The sequence below is a fragment of the Homarus americanus genome, unplaced genomic scaffold, assembly GCF_018991925.1.
Source record: "Homarus americanus isolate GMGI-L3 unplaced genomic scaffold, GMGI_Hamer_2.0 scaffold30535, whole genome shotgun sequence".
Lineage (NCBI taxonomy): Eukaryota > Metazoa > Arthropoda > Malacostraca > Decapoda > Nephropidae > Homarus > Homarus americanus.
In genome coordinates, this window is record NW_024732440.1 from 5,135,103 (window position 1) to 5,155,720 (window position 20,618).

General features: G+C 42.2%; 2 protein-coding genes across 5 annotated transcripts in view; both read left to right on the forward strand.

Moving 5' to 3' along the window:
• Nucleotides 1-14,789, forward strand: part of LOC121868780 (vesicle-associated membrane protein 2-like) — a 29,715-nt gene extending 14,926 nt beyond the window's left edge. The window contains exons 1-4 of one of the 3 annotated variants that reach the window (XM_042369687.1): nt 6,361-6,487; nt 10,669-10,715; nt 11,123-11,260; nt 11,713-14,789. In XM_042369687.1, the coding sequence (XP_042225621.1) occupies nt 10,674-10,715; nt 11,123-11,260; nt 11,713-11,970 (438 nt within the window). In that variant the 5' untranslated portion in view covers nt 6,361-6,487; nt 10,669-10,673 and the 3' untranslated portion in view covers nt 11,971-14,789. Of the gene's footprint in view, nt 1-6,360; nt 6,488-8,254; nt 8,389-10,668; nt 10,716-11,122; nt 11,261-11,712 lie in introns of those variants that run through there. The other 2 variants (XM_042369685.1, XM_042369686.1) reach the window with 2 other exon arrangements.
• A 628-nt stretch (nt 14,790-15,417) lies between these two features.
• LOC121868781 (alpha-L-fucosidase-like) overlaps nt 15,418-20,618 on the forward strand; it is an 8,416-nt gene continuing 3,215 nt past the window's right edge. Inside the window, exons 1-6 of one of the 2 annotated variants that reach the window (XM_042369688.1) lie at nt 15,418-15,523; nt 16,477-16,632; nt 17,490-17,738; nt 18,255-18,418; nt 18,709-18,910; nt 19,389-19,529. In XM_042369688.1, coding sequence (XP_042225622.1) covers nt 15,472-15,523; nt 16,477-16,632; nt 17,490-17,738; nt 18,255-18,418; nt 18,709-18,910; nt 19,389-19,529 — 964 coding nt within the window. In that variant the 5' untranslated portion in view covers nt 15,418-15,471. Of the gene's footprint in view, nt 15,524-15,909; nt 16,245-16,476; nt 16,633-17,489; nt 17,739-18,254; nt 18,419-18,708; nt 18,911-19,388; nt 19,530-20,618 lie in introns of those variants that run through there. The other variant, XM_042369689.1, reaches the window with a different exon arrangement.

Below are 20,618 nucleotides of genomic sequence, written 5' to 3' on the forward strand. Positions count from 1 at the left end.
AGAATAATGAGAAAATGTCAACATCAGTGGCAAGAATTGACTAACACTCCGAGATGTTTAACGACGACTACAATTTTCTGTTTAGTTTGTAAACGTATTTTGTAAACATCACATAATTAGGAACCGGGGAAGTCTGCTTGACTTTATACCGTAACAACCGATGGGTTTAATACGTGTCGGTATAATTACTGGCGGGCAGAAAACTCCTGTAAACTACTCTCAAACAAATAAACACGAGTATATAATTAATTTTATAGTTTATCAACTTTCTATGCGATATTTTTGTGCAATTTTCAATTTCAATTTCAATTGTTTATTCCTTGATAGAGGAAGCGGGATCCTAGTGCTGTCACTAGGTACCCCTGTACAATGACACCAGAAGCATCTGGCAAGTGTGACAAGTATATACAGTATAAATATTATAAAGGGGCTTACTAAAGCCTAAGGAAGGAAGGATATTCCTTTAACACATAATCAATGTAATTTACAAAATATCTGGCCAGTATGGGGAGGATCATCGTGTCTCCGTCAGGGGGTCGTGGAGTGGTGGTCCAGCAGGCGTCACGGAAGCGTTGTGTGTGGGGACATCTTAGGAGGTAGTGGAAAAGTGTGCTGCTGTCGGGTCTTCTGCATAATGCACAAGAGCGTTGCTCAGGGGATGCGGGGATACCAATCTCCCAAGCAAACTCATACCCAATGATGATACGGGCAGCAATCACGTCCCCTTTCCGCGACCCTTTCCCGTAGACGTACGAGAGGTCAGGAAGTTTACGGAGGACATCGTACCAGGTGGGCGGGGAGTCCAGGGGGATGGCTGCTTCCCGAGCTTCTCTCTGTTTGCGGCGAATTTGGGTCCTAATCTGTAAAAGTGTTCGAGGAACAACGTAGTCAGGTGTGGCCTTGTTGCAGCCAGTCTTGGCAAGGCCATCTGCTGCCTCATTCCCCAAGATACCGACATGACTGGGTATCCATAGGAATTACCCTGGACACGATCCTGTAAGGGGGAAAGACCAAGTTCGGTATATAGAGAAGTAGAGCGTGTCCACTGAGGAGCCCCAAGGATGATACGAGCAGCTTTCCTCTGGATAACTTCGAGACGGTTGACAGCAGTCCGACTAATGTTGACGAGGGCAGGGGCGGCGTAGTCGACACAGGAACGGACAAAAGACTTGTACATGGTGAGAAGTACAGGGATGGTGGCACCAAGGGAACCCCTGCACATGGTAGAGAGAAGAGCGAGACGCCGAAAGCATATGTCTCGAAGATAGCGGACTTCAGGGATCTGACAACGTGTGCAAGTTACATACACACCCAGGTATTTTGTCTCATTAACCCAGTTCAAGGGCGTTCCTGATAAGAGAAAGGGTGGAGGTACAACACGACCGTGCCACATGGCTTTTGTTTTCGCAGTTGAAAGAAGGAAACCAAGTGAATCACACTCTCTGGAAACCAGATCAAGGGCTTCCTGCATGCTGAGGTAGTCAGGGGCTTGGAGGAGGACATCGTCGGCATATCCTGAGTGGACAACTTCTGTCGGCCACGGGAGAGATGCAATGGAGTGCATGAGTGTTAAACAAGGTGGGACTCAGGACTCCACCTTGAGGGGTGCCGAGGTTCATTTCTTGAACAGGAGACATAGAGCCTTCAATGCGAACCCGGGCCTGACGTCCAGTGAGGTAAGAGGCGCTCCATTGTAGAAGTCTCCCTTTAACCCCTAACCGCGCAAGTTCAGCTAAAATGAGGGCAGGCTGAGCCGTATCAAAGGCTCCCTTGATATCAAGGAAGACGGAGATGCGGGCAGTCTGATTGCAATAAAAGGAAGCAATGGCGTGTGCTGCGATGTTGAATGAAACCATTGAGGGAGTTGTGAAAGCCGCCTATGGTGTGAAGAAGGCGACGATGGAGTATCCTTTCCATCATCTTGCAAACACAGGAGGTAAGACTAATGGGTCGATATTTCCCAGGATCTCCCGGCTTCGGGATGGGGATAATAGTGGCATTTTTCCAGTTGGACGGGAGAACCCCATGTTCATAAGCATATTGTACAGAGCAAGCAAGGGGCCGTTAGGAATATTAGTACAGCCGTTGAGGACGGAGTAGGTTATCTGATCATCCCCAGGAGAGGTGTCTTTTCTAGAGCGACGAGCACTGTCAAGCTCGAACTGTGTGATGGGATGATCAGTGGGGGCAGGGGAGGTAAGAGCAGCACAAACAACAGGCTCAGACGCATCGATGCGAGCCTGCACTGCCTCCTGCATTGGATCTGGAAGTGCCTCAGGGGAGGAAGCTCGTGCCCAGTCCTCCATTAAAGAGCAGGCAAGGGAGGCGGGGTCAGGGTGGGGAGGAGGCCTCCGTCGAGTACCCCGTATAGCATTAATCCGATTCCATACATAAGAGGGTGACGACTGGAACGATAGAGACCCCGTGAAGGATAGCCAGTCCGCCTCACGTATCCGACGGCGCTCCTGAGTTGCAAAGGAGCACCAATTTTTGAAGTCTTCCCAGTCCTCTGGAGACCGAGACCTCCGTATGGCAGAGTGGAGATCACGGGTTACCTGCCGGAGATGTCTCATGGCAGGGATACGATACCAGTAGTTGGTGGCACTTCTGGGGTGACGGGGAGGGCGTGGAGGGGTAGCGCGATTGACAGAGTCATACACGGCATCAACAAAATCAGCGCTGTAAGAGTCAAGGGACTGGGGGACAACATAGGAATCCGCCCAGGTAGAAAGGTATTGGGTAAAGGAAGGAACAGCATCTTGTGTGAGACGAAGGCGAGGGGATCGATAAGGAGCTGATGTCGGGGCAGAGAAGGAGAGCCTGAGATGGGTAGTAACGGCAAGATGGTCACTATACAGAGCAGGCTCGGTGCAGACGGTAGGATGAAAGGAGGTATGACCGTTCAATAGTAAGCCAACATCAAGGAAACTATGGGGGAGGCGAGTAGGATCGTCAGGACAAAGAAAGAGAACATCATCATCCCCATTAAGAAACTGTGAGAGATGTGATCCGTTAAGGGTACATGGAGTGGGATGATCCGGAGTAAGAGTGGGATGGCGGGCATTAAAGTCGCCAAGAACAATAGTGGGAATCCCATCATGGAGGTCGTGAAGAACCTGGGGGTCCAGAGAATCACTCTTGAAATGAACATTGACTACACGAAGGGTCCGGTCACCAAGAGTAAGGGAGACAGAAAGTAATTCAGACGGGGGTCCATGTGAGTCAGGTGAAGGGAGACGAACAGATGGAATGGTGTTACGCACAAGGGTGAGGAGGCCATGAGCCTGCCCACGGTACCGAGGCAGGGTGTAAACAGTATAGCCAGAGAGGCGGAGTGGAGTAACATCGTCTGTGATGGTTTCCTGAAGTAGAGTAACATCTACTTGATGGGAGAGCACAAACTGGGCGAGGTCTGTCCGGCGAGGTCTAAGTCCTTGGATGTTCCATTGCAAGAAGAGGAAGGAACGACTTCCAGGAAAGATATGAGTCGGAGGGGCTAGACAGGGCTCCAGAGGAGGTACCAAATTCTGTTGAGAAAAATGGAGAGGGAGGAGTGGGAGAGCGAGGGATGGATCCTCCATCTCGGGAGATGGAAGGAGGCGGGTCATCAGGGCTTGCAGAGTGCGCCTCTGTTGGGTCAGGGTGTCCAGAATGAGTTGTTGTTGCCTCTGCAATGTCGCAATTGTTTTCACAAACAAGTCGAGTTGGGTAGAGAGAAGGTTGATTTGCTTGGAGTGGCGATCCAGACGGAGTGTGATTGTTTCCATAGAACCAACTTGGTGTACCTGTACAGGAGCTGGAGGTGGCGGCGACGATTGCCGAGGGCTCGACTGGGCAGGTGGTGGTGGTAGCGACGGAGAGGGACGGTGAGGGTTCAGTTGAGTAAGAGGTGGTGGTGCTGGTGAGAGACAGCGGGGGTCCGGGTGGGCAGGAGATGGTGGTGACTGTGTGGCAGGGCCGGCAACGACCTTGTTCCAAGAACGGTAGGGAGACGGAGGGAGGGGAGAAAGGATGGGTGGTGGGGGTGATAGGGGGGATGGTAGAGGAGAGGAGATCAATGGGAAATCCTTGGTGGATGGAAGAGGCGGTGGTGGATAGGGGTGAGGTTTGGTTGACAGGGGCTTCGTCAGAGACGAGGGCGGTGGTACAAGGTAAGTTTTCCCCGGGCGAGTGCCAGGACGCTGTGGGCAATTGGCATTCCAGGCGTGGTGACTGCCATGTCAATTGACACACCGTGGAGTACCTGGGATTTTGTTCTGAATTTTCGATTTGCATTCCACTGTTTCGTGAGGACCTGCGCAGAAACCGCAGGCGACCATCCTCGTGCACTCCCAGGTGCGGTGTTTCCACGATTGGCAACGACCACAGATTTTCGGGGTTCCGATAAATCGGTCGAGAGGACAGTTGTGAATTGGTCCTACATTCACCTTCGGAGGGAGGGGGGCCCACCCACCAGCCGATGAGTTCGTTGGATGGAAGTTTGGAGACCGGGTTGATGCGGCGCTCCATGTCCAGTAGTTGTGGGAGAAGAGGGCGAAGATCGTCGATAGGGATCTCCCAGGGTACGTGGCGAACCATTACCTTGGTACGACGAGTTTCTGGGGTGATGATGGTGAGCTTCAGCATCACCTCCCCATGGGGAGCAGGAAAGCCCACCTGAGTGAGCAGGCGTACCGTCTCGTCCATTTGTATGGTGACTATCACGGCTGTGGGACCTCGGCGGAGGCGAAGTGTTGAGTCCTGAAGTGGAGAGCAGTGACGGAAGAACCAGGTCGTCCGTGTGCTCAGAGGCAAGTCCCGAGGGAAGGCGAGACGACGAAGGTGCGACGGGGCAGGGAGACAAAGGGAATCCCCTATGTCCATCGTCGGCGGAGGGTCGGTCATTGAGCCACATGTAAGCTCACTTGGGGACCCCGACGGCAGAAGGAGGTCACCCTCTACAGCCCCAGACGGGGTGAGAGGGGGAGCCGTAGCCCCTGCTGGAGACCCTGACTTCTGAGGTTTCTGCTTCTTCTTTGACGTGTCTTCAAGAAGAAAGTCGTCAGCATCACTGTCACCTACTGCCGCCATTTCCAAAGAACGGGAGCGTTTAACGGCGGGCATAGGGCACGTTGGCAACACTGCAGTCAGGTGGAGTGGTAATGACGTCACTTCTACGTCACACTATCACATTGCGCATGCGCAAACTTGAAAAACTTTGCTCAGAGGGATCTGGTGGTAGGACCAGATGTTTTGTCCCCAAAAAATGACAAAAGTCCAAAAGTAAAAAAAAAATATATGCCACTGTGCTGATAACTGGGTCTTACTATAGTTGTCTGCACAGGCTGGGATTGGTAGACTCGCTGAATTCGTCAGAAATACGAATTTTAAGGAGCAGTCTCTTACAACCTTTGTTGGTGATTCAGCACCCACTACCAGCACTCGCAACCTGTAAAAATGTGGACAATGCAGGTACTGCTTCTAATGTCGAACTAAGAGTTACTGTATTTTTGTTTTGATTTATATATACAGAAAACACCTGCTGGGTTAATTTTTCCATGGCGGTGAACTGCAATGAATATAATTATGGATGATGGAGGGAGAGTTATAGACACAATTATAGACCAGACAATCAAGGTGTGATGGTGTTGGGGGTTGTGTTAGTTATAGACACAATTATAGACCAGACAATCAAGGTGTGATGGTGTTGGGGGTTGTGTTGGTGGCGGAAACGTGGATGTGATTATAGTTGTGGTGTTGGTGACTGGTTAAAGGACAACTGCGGCAATGAGGACTGTGGTGATCATAATGCTGTCACAGTGGTGTATGCCTGCAGTTTTTGGATAGCGTTGTGAAGTTAAAATGATGCAGGACTGTAGTGAAGCCCAAGACCTATGCGGGAGCCTGAGAATCTTCCCCCACCAACCTTGTTATTTTTTTTACCTTTGTGAACATAACGCTCTTAACTGCTATGGTGAATACTTTACCTGGTGTTATCAGTGTTGGCTAATCTTATCGACAACTCAGTATCTCAACGCCAGAGTCAGTTGAGAGATACCACAACTTGACAGTGCTAAATAAAAAGTCTTATTAGTTCGGGAATCCCTCTTTCCTCAACGTAGGAAACGGCCTTGCTGAATTTCGACTAATATTCTCATAGAGTTCGTAGAAAAATGGCTCGAGTTACCTTAATTTGCTATAAAATCAACGTAACTGATCCTTCTAAGGGAAATATTTTATATATAATGAACAAATATACACATATATGTCAAGCCTAAGTCTACAATTATATGTTTTCTGGCAACTCCTGGCTACGTGCTGGTGAATAAATGGGTAATATATAAGTGAGCAACTCCCCTAGATGAAACTGAACCAGATGTTATGTTGCCTGGGAGGACACCAAGATAGTCACCAAGTGAACTAGTGGTGGGCACAAGCTGTTGAACAACCCACTCATCTTGATTATACAATATAAGAACTTAGTGTATCAGCAAGGACGACTTCAAAGGTATTTCAGTGCTTTGGTTGTGTCTTTAGAACACTAAACTAATGTTAAGATTGCACCATATACTCGCAAGAGCAAGTCAGCAAGAATGTGAGCGCTATACTGTACTGAAATCCACACCAGCTGTAGTGTTGTGTCGAGAACCTCAACTTGTATTGTATTACCATAGTCTGCGTCCCGAATGTAAGACAATACACTGGTACAACTGCAGAATTCCCCGTCATCTGAGTTAGGAATACTTGGGTTGGGTTAGGATATTCGGGTTAGATTAGGATAAGTTATGCTGGTGAAATAAACGCACCAAATTTTTTATTCTACAGTTTACAAAAACATCTTTTCGAGGATCCTGATAGCAGGTATACATGTCGATGTACAGTACATAACAAAGGTTCTCAATTTCATACGAAAAAGTTTAAACCAATCGGAGGTTCTTCTCAATGTGGCGCTGAGTGAACGTAAAGTATTTAATCTCGGTGTAATTTTGGTACCATTGTGGATTTTTTTCCTTAGCATAAGTGAACCAGGAAATTGTATTTTTCATATCTCCAGTAATGAGGAAAAATTATACAAGGAGCTTTTGAGAATCCAAATCGTGAACAGAAACATTATGAAAAAAATTATGCCGAATTAAATAAGAACAAATAATATTTCCCGTCAAAACTAACGACAAAATATTCACATTAAAACATAATCAAAAGAACACATTGATTCATTAAATATCAAAATCCCAACTCCTCAATTCTATAATGACGCATAAAACAAATGCCAGACCTTACCATAAGTACCAAGGGAATTTCGTCTGGATGTGTTCACTAATGCAGTAATGAGAAGTGGTAAGGGGTGAAGATTAAATTTATATAGGATGTGTGACAAGTTTTTTTATATGTCCAAAAGAAACTGCCTTGAAGTTTACGCCTTTTTCGAATAATTGTGAAAGATATTTAAAGTTATTTTAATTTTTAGGAGATATCAGAACGCAGTTTTAATTGGACTGTGGGGGATATTAGAACGCAGTTACTGATAAAGGACAGTGCCCCTCCCCCCCCCACACACGTGTCTGTTATCATTTCCTTTATGTAAATGAGTCAAATAAGGCTTGTGCAGTGACAATAACAAGATTAAATTTCTAAAGTTATATGTGTGTGTTTCATATCATATTCATTTGAAACCATGATCTAGATTATCGGTGGTTCCCAAAGTATTCCACGTAACTGAAGGTGAAAGAAATGCTCCTAAATGATTGACTTTAGTTAGAGTGCAAAGTGAAATTAAGGCAGAAGATCCCTTTAAGGGTTCTTGACCTTAATTTATCCGGTGCCAAGTAAATGCATATGGTCTAAGTAAGTCTAACAGCGTAATTTTTATGCCATTTTGGGACGAGAACTATTCATCTACCGAACCTTTGAAAATCTGACTTCAAGATATTATTAATAATAGCCAGACCGTGTTTAAAGTTGGTACTTCACACCATTTACGTAACTTGAAAAAAGGTGTGGATATACAAGTAATGATTTACCGAGATTTACTTTTGGGAAATATAGACTGTTGTAACTTGTCGATAAAACTGATAGCTGATAAACACTGATAAATACTCTGTATATGTATATTGCTGACGCTGATTACTCCTGACGATAATAAGATAAACTAATTCTTTCGAAAGAATAGATAGTTGAAATGAAGCAAAATACTGTACTGTATAATATGTATTGCGTTATCCCGCTGGTTGTCATGGTTGTGTTTTGTGCGACTGTAATGTTTAACAAATAAAGACAGTTCGTACATAACATTAAGTTCAGTGTAACGCAACAGTGTCGGAAATTCCATATCTATGATGTGTTTATCAGCAGCTGTAACTCATATTGGAGCCTTGGACTTGCCATTTAACTCGACGAAATTCAGCCAAGGTAAAGTGAATATTGTCCACTAAATTTCGTTTGGAGGATGCAGTTAGTTATGGAATAATCTCGGTTCAATAAATAATTCGGTGTTATTTTGGCGTTATTTTTGTTTTAGCTGAAGTAAGTCAGTAAGAACCAGTGAGGCTGGTGAAAGTGTTGTCAAATTTTGTAATGTATTGCCGGATATTACTACTCGACTGTAGGATTGAAGGCAATTTCTTCCCACGTAATATTACAATTGCTTATTATTTAGAAGTGGTTACAGGCCCGGGTTCAGTTTTCAACATATTTTTGCCAAAGAATGCGGAGTGACGTAGCCTTTCAAAATAATCTTCACACGCACGAGACTGATTTGGTTATACAGTACTTCTTACGCTCGGGTAATGAGCATCAAAAGGCGATATATCAAACAAATCTAAACTCGTTAAAGCATATTTGGCTGTAAGGTATGGTTGGGTTGGATATATCGTTATGGTTGGTTGTTTTGCACTGAGTATCACCCTGCTCTAGCAGAATTGAGTCAAGTGTAGCAGTATAGCCATATCTTTTTCTTGAGGGAGGTGGTATAGTAAGTAATGTTTCTTCAGCGAGAAAAGGCAAGCATTATATTTAGAAAAGTTTTCATTCCCGGGATGAGAGTTCTTACCACTGTGGTGTAACATACTTTAGTTGATAAGTTTTAAGATTGTCTAAGCAATATGACGTTGGCTTTTGCGTCAACTTCCTGCATTATACTCAAGTCCTGTAACATAGTTTGACTTTTCTTGAATCGAATTTATATTGTGTTCTGTCGAAGCGTAATAATACCTTAAAACAACAGCAACATATCGGTGTAACAATTTCAAATTCCTCCCCCCCCCCCCTATCTGGTAATTTAATCCTAGTTTCAAAGTACCGAGGGCATGTTCTATAAGACTATAATTAGGTTCAATATACCCCGGAGATAATCAAAACTTAGGTTCAAACTACATCCTTTATTTCCAAATTGCCCCCACACTTAATCAGAGGAAATCATGTTTTGCGTGTAAGAAAACACACGTGGACCCTCGGGCACATGCATACATACGGAGATAGGCCTACATATAGTACGCTCACTTTAATATTACACTATCATGATATAGAGAGCGAATTAATGAAGATATTGAAGACTACTGTAGATTTTTTGATGATTTTTTTCGTTGAGAGAATAATTTAACAGACTTGTCTCCATCAATATTATATTTCAATGATTTTTTTTTTCACTTACACATTAGTATTAATTATGGTGGTACATATATAAGGACGAATCCAGAATTTGGAAAGGGCGGTGGGGAGGGCACATCTTCAAAAATTAAAGAGTGTAAAAGAGAAAAGCATCACAATCTATTTTAAATGATTTTTCATGATGTTTGATGAGTAAATTTTACCTTTTCAACGATAAACTAAAAGATATAAGGGTACACCGAAAAAAGTGAGGGGAGGGGGCATAATGTACGATAGCGCTTTCTGTGTCTGACCAAAGATTCAAATATACTTGACATTTGCAGTTTATTTTTCCTTACAGGGCAAAAATGTTATTTATCAGAAAGCCAGAGCCGGCAGGGGACAGTAAATACAATTAATTAACTTTTCAAAACTCAATACTTGCATAACCACACAAAACATACACACATTCTATAAAATATGGTCTATCTTTATATCAACATGGCCAAATCAGAGGGGTAATCTGAAACTTTTATACCGGTACGAGCCCCATACACGGTCAATCATGATTGACGATCATTGAAGGATAACAAATTTGGGTAACTTTTTACTTTGTAGCTTTATTTCCTGGTTATTTTATTAAGATAAACGATAAGGTAAGAGAAAGAGAAAATGCTATATTTTGCATAATTATATATCATTATTAGACTGAAATTGTTTAAATACTAAAGACTTGGTATTTAAAAAAATGAGCATATTTTTTTTATTGTCCAAATAAGTAAATGAAAATACGAGCAGTTGTCTACACTTTAGTTCGACCTGTGTGGTGTGTGTTTTTATGCTTGTTTTGTACTTAAGAAAAAATTTCGCACGAACTGTACGTACATGTACACTTACTGAGTGGTTAAGTAGGCGAGAGATAACCTTTTGCTATTTGTCATCCTGTTTTCTATTTTTTTTTGTAATTTTAGGCGAAGATAACACCCATTAATATTACTGTGAAAGTTGGGGTAAAATTAAGTGGTAATAGTAGGTAGTAGTGACTTTAAGGTTGTAATAGTGGTATATAACAGTAATAAAGCTAACTCTGTTTATCTCCCACAGGCACCATGATGAACCCAGACCCGCAGATGTCGCAGGACCCCGCTAAGGTAAACTGTATTAGTTATGATACAAGTATTCGTCCTCAAGACTTCCTCTTGGGACTTACCATAATTTATTACAATAAATATAAACTTTGGCTTTGATTTATGGTAAACTATAAAGTTTTAAGCATGTAATATTCTAAATAAACACGAGACACTGGACATCACCCATTAAGCAATACGGATGTGAGAAGATAATGGCTATTATTTTAGTATCAAAAGTTTTAAAATAGACCGCTTGTATATTGACATTTTCCTTCCTAGCCACGATAACACACCCACCATCCAGCGTTCCTCTATGCTAACGCATTACGCAATATCTTTTATTTGTGTGTGTGTGTGTGTTAGTTATAGTTTTATCATGTTTAACAACCCTTAGTTAGAGCTTCGACTTAAACAAATATTCTGCGCAGGTGGCGGCACAGAGCCGATTGTCAGCCACGCAACAGCAGGTGAATGAAGTTGTGGATATTATGAAGACTAACGTCGAGCGCATCATAGAGAGGGAAGAGGGGCTCACCGAACTGGACGTCCGTGCAAACAACCTTACAGTAAGTTATAGCTGAAAACCTGGTGAATATTTCCGTGCAGCGTTGTCCGTGAAAGTCAAGAACATTCTAACCTCACCATAAGTGAAAATTACTGTAAGAGGGCTTGTTTCTGATCAAATTCTTAGCAACACTGAGACTGTTAGGTGCCAGGGCTTTGTATTTGTACAATTACTTATTTGCAGCCAATTCACATTATTTTGCAGTGTGAGTGGGTACCTGACTTTAGTTTGGGTAATGAAGGCGATCGAGTGCATTGTCAGTCACTGCCTCCTTGTGTGTCGAAGGTTTGGTGTCTAGCGCGCTATATCTACAGTACACTGACCATGCCAGGCCGTCAAGCGTAAGAGACCCACTTTCAATATTAACTTCAAGGAATGTCTACTTCTTTTAAGATTAAGTTTTAAACAGACATACGTGTATTATATGAATAACGATGTGATTCACTTTCCCAGGCCAGCGCCTCTGAATTCCAGACAACCTCCCGCAAACTGAAGAGGAAGTACTGGTGGAAGAACCTCAAGATGATGCTCATTCTCGGCTGTGTCATTATCCTGGTCATCATCATCATCATTGTGGCCACCGTGGGCATTCCCAGCAGCAGCGGTGGAGGTGGCAATAACCCCACATCTGCTCCAGACAGCACTCTGTCTGTGTCAGCAGCTCCCCCAAATAGAGAAGCGAGGGCCATTATGGATACATTGACAGCATAAACGATTGGACTTCAGGCGAACATTGTTTTTCAATAAATTACCCATTTATATCTGGTGAATATTGGTTGCACAGTTGCGGAAATGTGTTCCTATCCCTTTGTGGTAACCCGTGTCTCCAAACGGTCAACCTATATGACCTATAGCAAACCTGTCCACCAATTACGTCCGTCGTTACACGACCAATACCCATTCATTCGTAAACAGTACTACTACTGCGACGGCGCCTTTTGGAGACGCGGGTTACCACAGGGGGTGTAGGAACACATTTCCGCAACTGTACCACGTCAAGTATAGAGCCTACAGTCTTAACCAATTTGATTATAAACCCAGAACATCAAAATAACTTTCATTCAGTGAATTTGAGCTTTCTTTATAAAAAAAATAATTTATTTTGTTTTACATGCAAATCTATGTTTGCAGGAAAGGTTAATTACAGGTATATAATTAAAAAAAGGAAGTCTATATTGTTCAGTTGGTGGTGAAATAATAAAAAGACGCACTTTATTATACAATAAAGAATAAATAGAAGACATTCACTTGAAAGGGTTGAAAATCATGTGTTGTCTCGACCCGTCACTGCTATGTACTAGAAAATATTACAACAGGTATTATATTTAACTTCTGCGCATGGGAATTGTAAATTTGTCTTTGTAAGCACATTATAATAGTTGCCCTCATTCGTTTTTTTTTTTTTTGGGGGGGGGCAGTGTTGTAGAAAATGCGACAAAACTCGTTATAATTCTGGATTATCTGAGCGTTGTTTTCGTGTCCGATTGCTTATGGTTTAAACTTGAGGAGGAACAATATATCTGAAATAAGTTTAATTATATCTAATAGTTCCAATGAAAGAAACAATAAATTCACGTATGACTTCCCCCTCACCCAATATAAAACACAAGTCGACTGGTGCGGGTTCACGGTAGGCTACAGTATTTACTCTCAACATAATCATAAATACGCTTCAATTTTCTAAAACAGAAAAATGTTTCATTAAAAAGATGAGTGACCAAAGGACACTATCCTTAGCCTCTCCAAAACTTGTCTTCTTGCCCCTTCCTTCCACTCTTATTAAAACTAAAGATACGTTGCTCAGCCAGCTCCACAAGAACCTGGCTGAGGTCGTCACCCCTTCCTTGGAACAATGGCTACTGCAAAAATAAACATATTTTTAACTAAATGAAAAAGGCTTAAGAGCTAGAACCTAATCACGTAAGATGAAAGTTCAAATATAATTATTATAACCTCAGCATAACTGGTTGAGCCTAGATACTGTCAATCTCTTACTTTCCTTCAAATTTCCTCCCTCTTTTTCCTTGATCCTAAGCCAATCTCCCCCTCCCCCAAATTGCCACCAAAGTACTTCCAATCCTAATCCCAGCTCCCCCCCACCCCACTCAGCATTACAAGCAATAGCCCTCTACCTTATCTACAGACGTCAAGTCAAGTCAAGATATATTTCAGTCTTATCCTCTGTTGATCCCAGTTTCAGCCTCGAACGCCTTATCCTCAACTGATCTGGTCTAGAACAGAGGCTGCGAGCTGTCACGATATGGAATAAGTACGCGACTCATATACTACAAACGCCCTTATATCTCTGGTTATATCCAGCCTATTGTAGTCACGTATAGATTTCTGGCTGTATAGCGACATTAAATTTGTATGTCAGTACAGAACCGTGTGAAAGGCCTAATGTTTGTAATTAAGCAAATAAACTAATTAAAGGTCGCCAGTAACCGTTCTGTTCTACAATAATTATCCTGAATATTATATAGGGACTGCCAAAGTAGGATATGGCGTTTGAAGATGGTAGATAGACGGTGAAGAAACAGTGCCTAGTTAAGGTCAAGTTCTTACCAACGTGGGGAATAAGGGCAAAGAAAGAACACTTTAAATTTCCAATACTACGCCCATCAAGACTGATTATACAGTATTATATTACCTTATGAGCACTTTTACCCGTCCAATGAAAGTTGGACATAACCTCCCTTAATCCCGGAGGTGATTAGTACCGTACTGGCAGCTTGGCTGGTGTACATCACCCCCCGTAATATACAATCTCTAATAACTGCCATTCCTCTACCTGCCTTAGAATCATCCGGGGGGAACCATCATCAAGTTTGACGATGGCAGTTGGACTGTATATGTGCGGATTAAGCAAGACACTGGAATAATTAAATGAAGCGCTTAGCTGAGTTAATAAAACAATCATTGGTACAATATTTCATCTAACCTCTTCGTTTACCTGATTAGGTAAGAATCACGTTCGCATAATATACTTAAGCATTAATATCCATGGATACTAGTGGAAATGATTTTTTCAATGGCCCTGAATTGTATTTATTTTGTGCATTCATGTGTACAATCAAAGACAAAAGTCGTGTCGCGGTTTTGTCCGAAGATCAAATATCACTCGTGAAACATTATGAGAGCCCTTCCAAAAGTTTTAGCCCTTCGGCATATGTTTTCACCAAATTTAACGACACGACTTTTGTCTTTCATTGTGCTACACTTCCACAACCCTCACAACTGGTGCGTGAAACTGAATGTTGGCGATGTTGTGAGGCAGAGGATCATGCTGCTCCCTCCTCTTAAAATTGAACATATTTACAAGCTGTAGAGTGTAGACTAAGATAATGTATATCAATAGAAAGTATTTATCCAAATGTGTGATTTATGCGCCTTAAAACTGAGTTAAGGCAATGCAATATATTATTAATTATACTAATATGTATATTTTCTGAAATATAAGGCTTTTTTTTACATTGTTGAGACTGGTATAAAACTGTAATAACCAAGTTTGCAATAAACTCATAATTAATTTTTTTTTTAATTACCCTAACACTGGTTCACTATCGTTTGAGAATGGCTGCGCTCTCTCTCTCTCTCTCTCTCTCTCTCTCTCTCTCTCTCTCTCTCTCTGTCTATCACGCTAAATGACTGTGGCACTAGGCTGGGGAATAATGGATACAAAGGCAGGTGAGATTAGGTAAGTATCGTTAGGTAACGTTAAATTTGTTCAGGTTAAGTGAAGTGAAGAATAGTACAATTGGGTGGGGGTTAGATTTGATTACGTTAGGTTCAGGTAGATTGGATTAGGTTAGGTAATACTGTATGTTAGGTTTGGTTAGGTTACAATTTGACCAACAACTGGGCATGGGTTCTTGTGGGTAACAACCGAACAGTGTACCTTAAACTCAATTTCACACAGCAAACTCCATTTTTTAGCCCATCAGCTGACACCATCACACACGTAAACGAACATGGCAGGTCTCCGAGTTCGTCCTCTTCCTCGTTACTCCTCTTGACTCTTCTGTTATTTATATCGGCTTCCTTTATCTTCTCGTAGCAATCTCTCTCTCTCTCTCTCTCTCTCTCTCTCTCTCTCTCTCTCCTCACCGCAGCTGTTCCTTCCCCTGGTACCAATAAGTGATTCTGACGTGACAACAGATATAAGCCCCGAGGGGCCGAGACAACGAGCAGGCGCCAGTAGTACTTGCCTGAATGTCAGCCATGACGCGCACCGCCTACTTGCTAGTCTTCCTGGGCTTTCTCGGTCTGTATAATTCGTTTAATTTATTCCACAAACACAAACACACACACACCTTCACTCCAGTTGTTTGTACTGTATTGTTTGCTTGTGTTGTAATAATCGCTTGTGGTCTTATATTACGAGATGATATCCAGTGGTATATATTCATAATTCTCAGAAATACACAGCTGGTTCTACTATTACAAATATACTCAACAAATCTGACTTCATTCCACAACGTTTAATTATCTTTTTGTCTTAAGTCACGTTACAGGTTTAATAATGGATCATACATGCAGGACATATACATAGGAAATGTCCACAGGATTTCCGCTGGTAGTTTAATGTTTATAAACAGAACCAACCTCATTATCTGCGTCAGTGAGCTCCTAAAGCAACACCCAAGTTCACACGTCATCAATGAAAAGCGTGACTTCTGGCAGCCAACGCAACGACCTCGGATGTGTCTTTCTTAGTTTTTAACTGTTGATGACAAGTGTGTGCACTAACCCAGAGTAAGCACTTAAAAAACCTGAGTTGTTAAAGTTGATCACTGTATTAATACATTATAACATGGACATCACGACCGAGACTAAAATCCCTAGCTGCTGGGCGTACAGAACTAAAGTGTTTGATGTTTAGTTACGAGGCGCCCAGTATAACTTTAGTTTTTGTGAGGAAACCATTTGTCTACAGAGACTAACAGACATCGCTCTATCACCCCTCCACCGAAGTTTTACAGCAGGTGGGTTGGATATGACCGGTAACAGGAAATTTTTACACTAGTGTCAAATGTGTGGCTGAAACGCTTCGCTTATTGTTAGAATGAGTGAGAGAGAGTTAAAGTGTATCTATGATAAAAAAAAATTCTTGCGGACATCTTGGACGAGATCCACAGGGTAAAATAGTGTGAGTACATGTAACTACAAAGAGAGACGTTGTGTCTAGTACTTACCAGTTATGATGTTATCCTACAGCCAGGACGTGTGGTCAGTATCAGCCAACCTGGGATTCCCTAGACACTCGGCCGCTGCCCGCCTGGTACGACGGGGCGAAGATCGGCATCTTCATCCACTGGGGGGTGTTCTCTGTCCCCTCCTTCGGCTCTGAGTGGTTCTGGCAGAACTGGCAAGGTAACGCTCGTGTCATCCCTGCAACAGACCTAACTTTAAGACTGGCTAAAAAGTGGAAGGACAGAGACTTAAGAACACGAATTATAAGCTTCATTCTTATTCTTATCTTTGCTCCTTATACTGTACTTTACTATACAGAGATAGTCTATAGTTGTTGTTTTTACCATTATTTATGTGATGGTAAATACGCGTATTTTGAGTGCTTCGAGGACTAGCAACAAAAGTAATTTCCCACATTAATCAAGTACGTGTATAGGTACACTCAGTTTTCAGATGTTTATCACCTGGGAGGTGCAACACCTGCACCGGGACTTAATATATTCTGTTGCCTCTCAAAGGACACGCAGATAAGGAGTATCTTAACCTTTCCTTTTTATAACCATGGTAAAATAATATCAGACAAAACAAATATTTATCTTTCAAAATTCTTAAAAAGTTGAATGTCCCAGTAAACGCTGCTTAAATACCCAGGCAGTTGAAACACCTTAAAACAAGCCGAAATTACCCGTTACATTATACGTCATTATTTGATGTTGGAATCTGTTCACTGCTATCAGAAAGTATGATTCTATTCAAGGGAAAAGAGTAATGTAATGTTATCCATACACCATACAACAGTGAGTTTATACTACTGGTGAAATTATTTGCTTAAAATATAAAGCCAATAAGAAAGCCTTATGCTTTATTTTGTAATAGAAAAAAAAGAAAATCAACTACACCAGGAATCCGAGAATGTTCCTACCACAACACTTCCTCTATGTCTAATTTAGTTCCTGTCGTGGTTTTGGGATAAAAGCTTATTCCTCAGTTCTTTTGAGATAATTTACCAGTGCACTGTACTTCCTTTTCATGCCTAGGCGTAAACTCATCCGATTACGTGAAGTTCATGGATAAGAACTTCCGGCCAGGTTTTACCTACCCAGACTTCGCGTCACAGTTCACAGCCGAGTTCTACGACCCTGAGGCGTGGGCCAACATCTTCAAAGCCTCTGGAGCCCGGTACGTGGTGCTCACCAGCAAGCACCACGAGGGCTTCACCAACTGGCCTTCTCGCTACTCCTGGAACTGGAACAGTGTGGATGTTGGACCTAAGCGGGACCTCCTGGGCAAGTAACTGGAGTATTTAAATATTTACTAACATTACCCGGGGCTTTCTGTGGAGATAGTATGTATACTGGATTAGCCATTAGATTCATTAGTTACAAAGTGGTATTCGTTAGTCACTAAAAGTAATCCTACCGGAACTTGGCTCAAAATTTAAGATGGTGTCACCTAAATGTAAACATGTGTGACAAAATTGATCTTGGAATGTCCACTATGTTCATGTATTTCGCTGATAAATGCTAGGGTTCTGCATTTATCTAATTGGAGACCATTTATTTTTTTATCGTATATATTACACTCTAGGTCATTCTGGCCGCCCAGAAAATCGCAAATCAAGTCTAGCAAAATTGTTAAGTTTGATCACGGGTGATGCTGATTAACTCACTGACTTTACTGCATACCTAAGGGTCACGGGGAAACTCACAAACTCACAGAAAATAAATAAAAATCCCAGAGTCTGACAAGTGAATCTCAGCAAGTCGCGTCAGTGATTGTTACTGTCTTCATCCACACTGCAGGTGATCTAGCCAAGGCCATCAAGTCCACCACTCCAGACATCCACTTCGGGCTCTACCACTCCCTTTTCGAGTGGTTCAACCCGCGTTACCTCGATGACAAGACCAATAAGTTCTTTACCAATGATTTTGTCGCCACCAAGACCATGCCTGAGCTGTACGAGCTGGTGAGTACAGTATCCAAGACCAAATCTACACAATAATAAGTCTACAACCTGGTCTCGAATGCCGACACTTTCACATCATCGCCATATATGATCTGTAATGTCTTTTGAATGTTAACTATTGCCCGAATATCTATAACACCATCCCTATACTAGAGAAAGGGGTATATAGAGAGGTGCAACACATCAAACTCCAACACATCATCCCCAAAACCAGGAATTTAACCCTAGCACTAAATACACAGGACCACACTGGTACTACACGTATATCCAAAACTGTTATCGTTTTTCAGGTGAACAAATACGAGCCTGAGGTCATATGGTCAGATGGGGACTGGGAGGCCCCTGACTGGTATTGGAACTCCACTGTGTTCCTGGCGTGGCTCTTCAACGACTCTCCGGTCAAGGATACTGTAGTGACCAACGACAGATGGGGTATTGGGGTCACATGCCATCACGGATCTTACTATACCTGCAGTGACCGCTACAACCCAGGTACTGTTGTCGTGGGGTCAGGTAATTAAAACGACCCATAACTTGTAAACAAGAAGGGAAGTGTGACCTCCTTTTTTCAGCTACCTACTTGATTCACACAAAACCCGGCGTTGTGTCACTGCCTGCTCGTGTCCAGCGTAAAGAGGTAATACAAGAAAAAGTAAAGAGGTTGTGAACATCCTTCTCAAATTTGTAGGTGTATCTCTTAAGAACTTCATATATTTTGTACAATAATTAATTTTTTAGTTTGTCAGTTCTTAAATATGTGACATTTATCGCGTAACAAAATTACTAAAAGTAAACAAGTTCTTAAACTATGAACTACAAATCTTAACTTTGTATGACTTCAGTATGTTTCTCAGTGTCTTCAAACATCTCGAGTTACAGCAGGCAATAACATCTACACAACTGTTTTCTCTCGCATAATGACATGCAATCACTATAATTAAACATAATCAAAGTTGCTTCTGTGTGACAGGTGTGTTACAGCTTCACAAGTGGGAGAACGCCATGACCCTGGACAAGAACTCCTGGGGCTACCGTCGTAACGCTCCCCTCGCAGATTATCTCAGTGTCCACGACCTCCTCACCACCATGGCACAGACCATCAGCTGCGGAGGTAGGGATCTCTCTTTAAGCTCGTCAGGGGCGTTCCCAGGCGTTGTCAGGGAGAAGGCCGTCATACTGAATATGGTTGGCTGGGCCTCCACTAAACTACCAGAGATTTTCAATTCTTGCTACATTCCGCTTGTATTTCAAAATACCGTACTGTATACAGTACATACAATAAAACAATTTATTTGGTAAACTACGTATCTCCGAATAACATCGGGAATTACATTGCCGTTGCCCATACACGTCTGAGGGTGATGTTAGTACAGTATTTGATGTTAACTTAATTAAATACAAATCGAATTTAATCATTAAGATTGTTGATGATGAAAAATTACGGTAAAGATTCAGGATGGCTGACAAAATTGCCCCCAAATCTTGTAACAAAGTACATAATCTATCCCACAACTACGTCAGCGTTTGTTTACCGCAGTGCTTTCCAGGATAAAGCCAGGGTCGGGTCGGTCATCTTTGTTTTTATCCCGTTTCAATAATGGCTGCTTGACATAGCTGCAGTTATTTGTCGCTAATGCCAAAAGTAATCTGCTGTGTGCTAACTGTGTTTCAACAAGGCAGACGCTTTCTTTGTTTCTATCAGCAACCAATGGATGATAAGATAATGAAAAGTTTTATCAGAAATTATACCATGGTTTATCCCCATTTCGTCTAGTCCCATTTCACCATATTTTTTCGTCAAAAGAAAAACGAAAGAATTTTCTAAAAGTGTGACCTCAATAATTGCTAGAATAACAAAAGGTAGATATAAGGTGATGGCTAATATGGCCGACTATTCCGCGACTTTGTGCTTTTAAATAGTGTATAAAGAAAAACATTAGTCATGCTAAATTTTGGTTATTCTCGTCGCATGGAATATTCCCACAGAACATCGACGGCAATCGCCTAAATACTCACAAATATAGGGATACAATGTTGTTTTCTGTGTTCATATTTTTTATTCATCTGTTTCTAAATGCAAATAGCAAAAAAAAAAGGTCATGCTATATTTAGGTCATTTGTGTTGCATAGAATGAACCACCAAGCAACTGTACAATTACATGTCCAGTGCAGTATAATACACTTAATACGTACAGTAAGT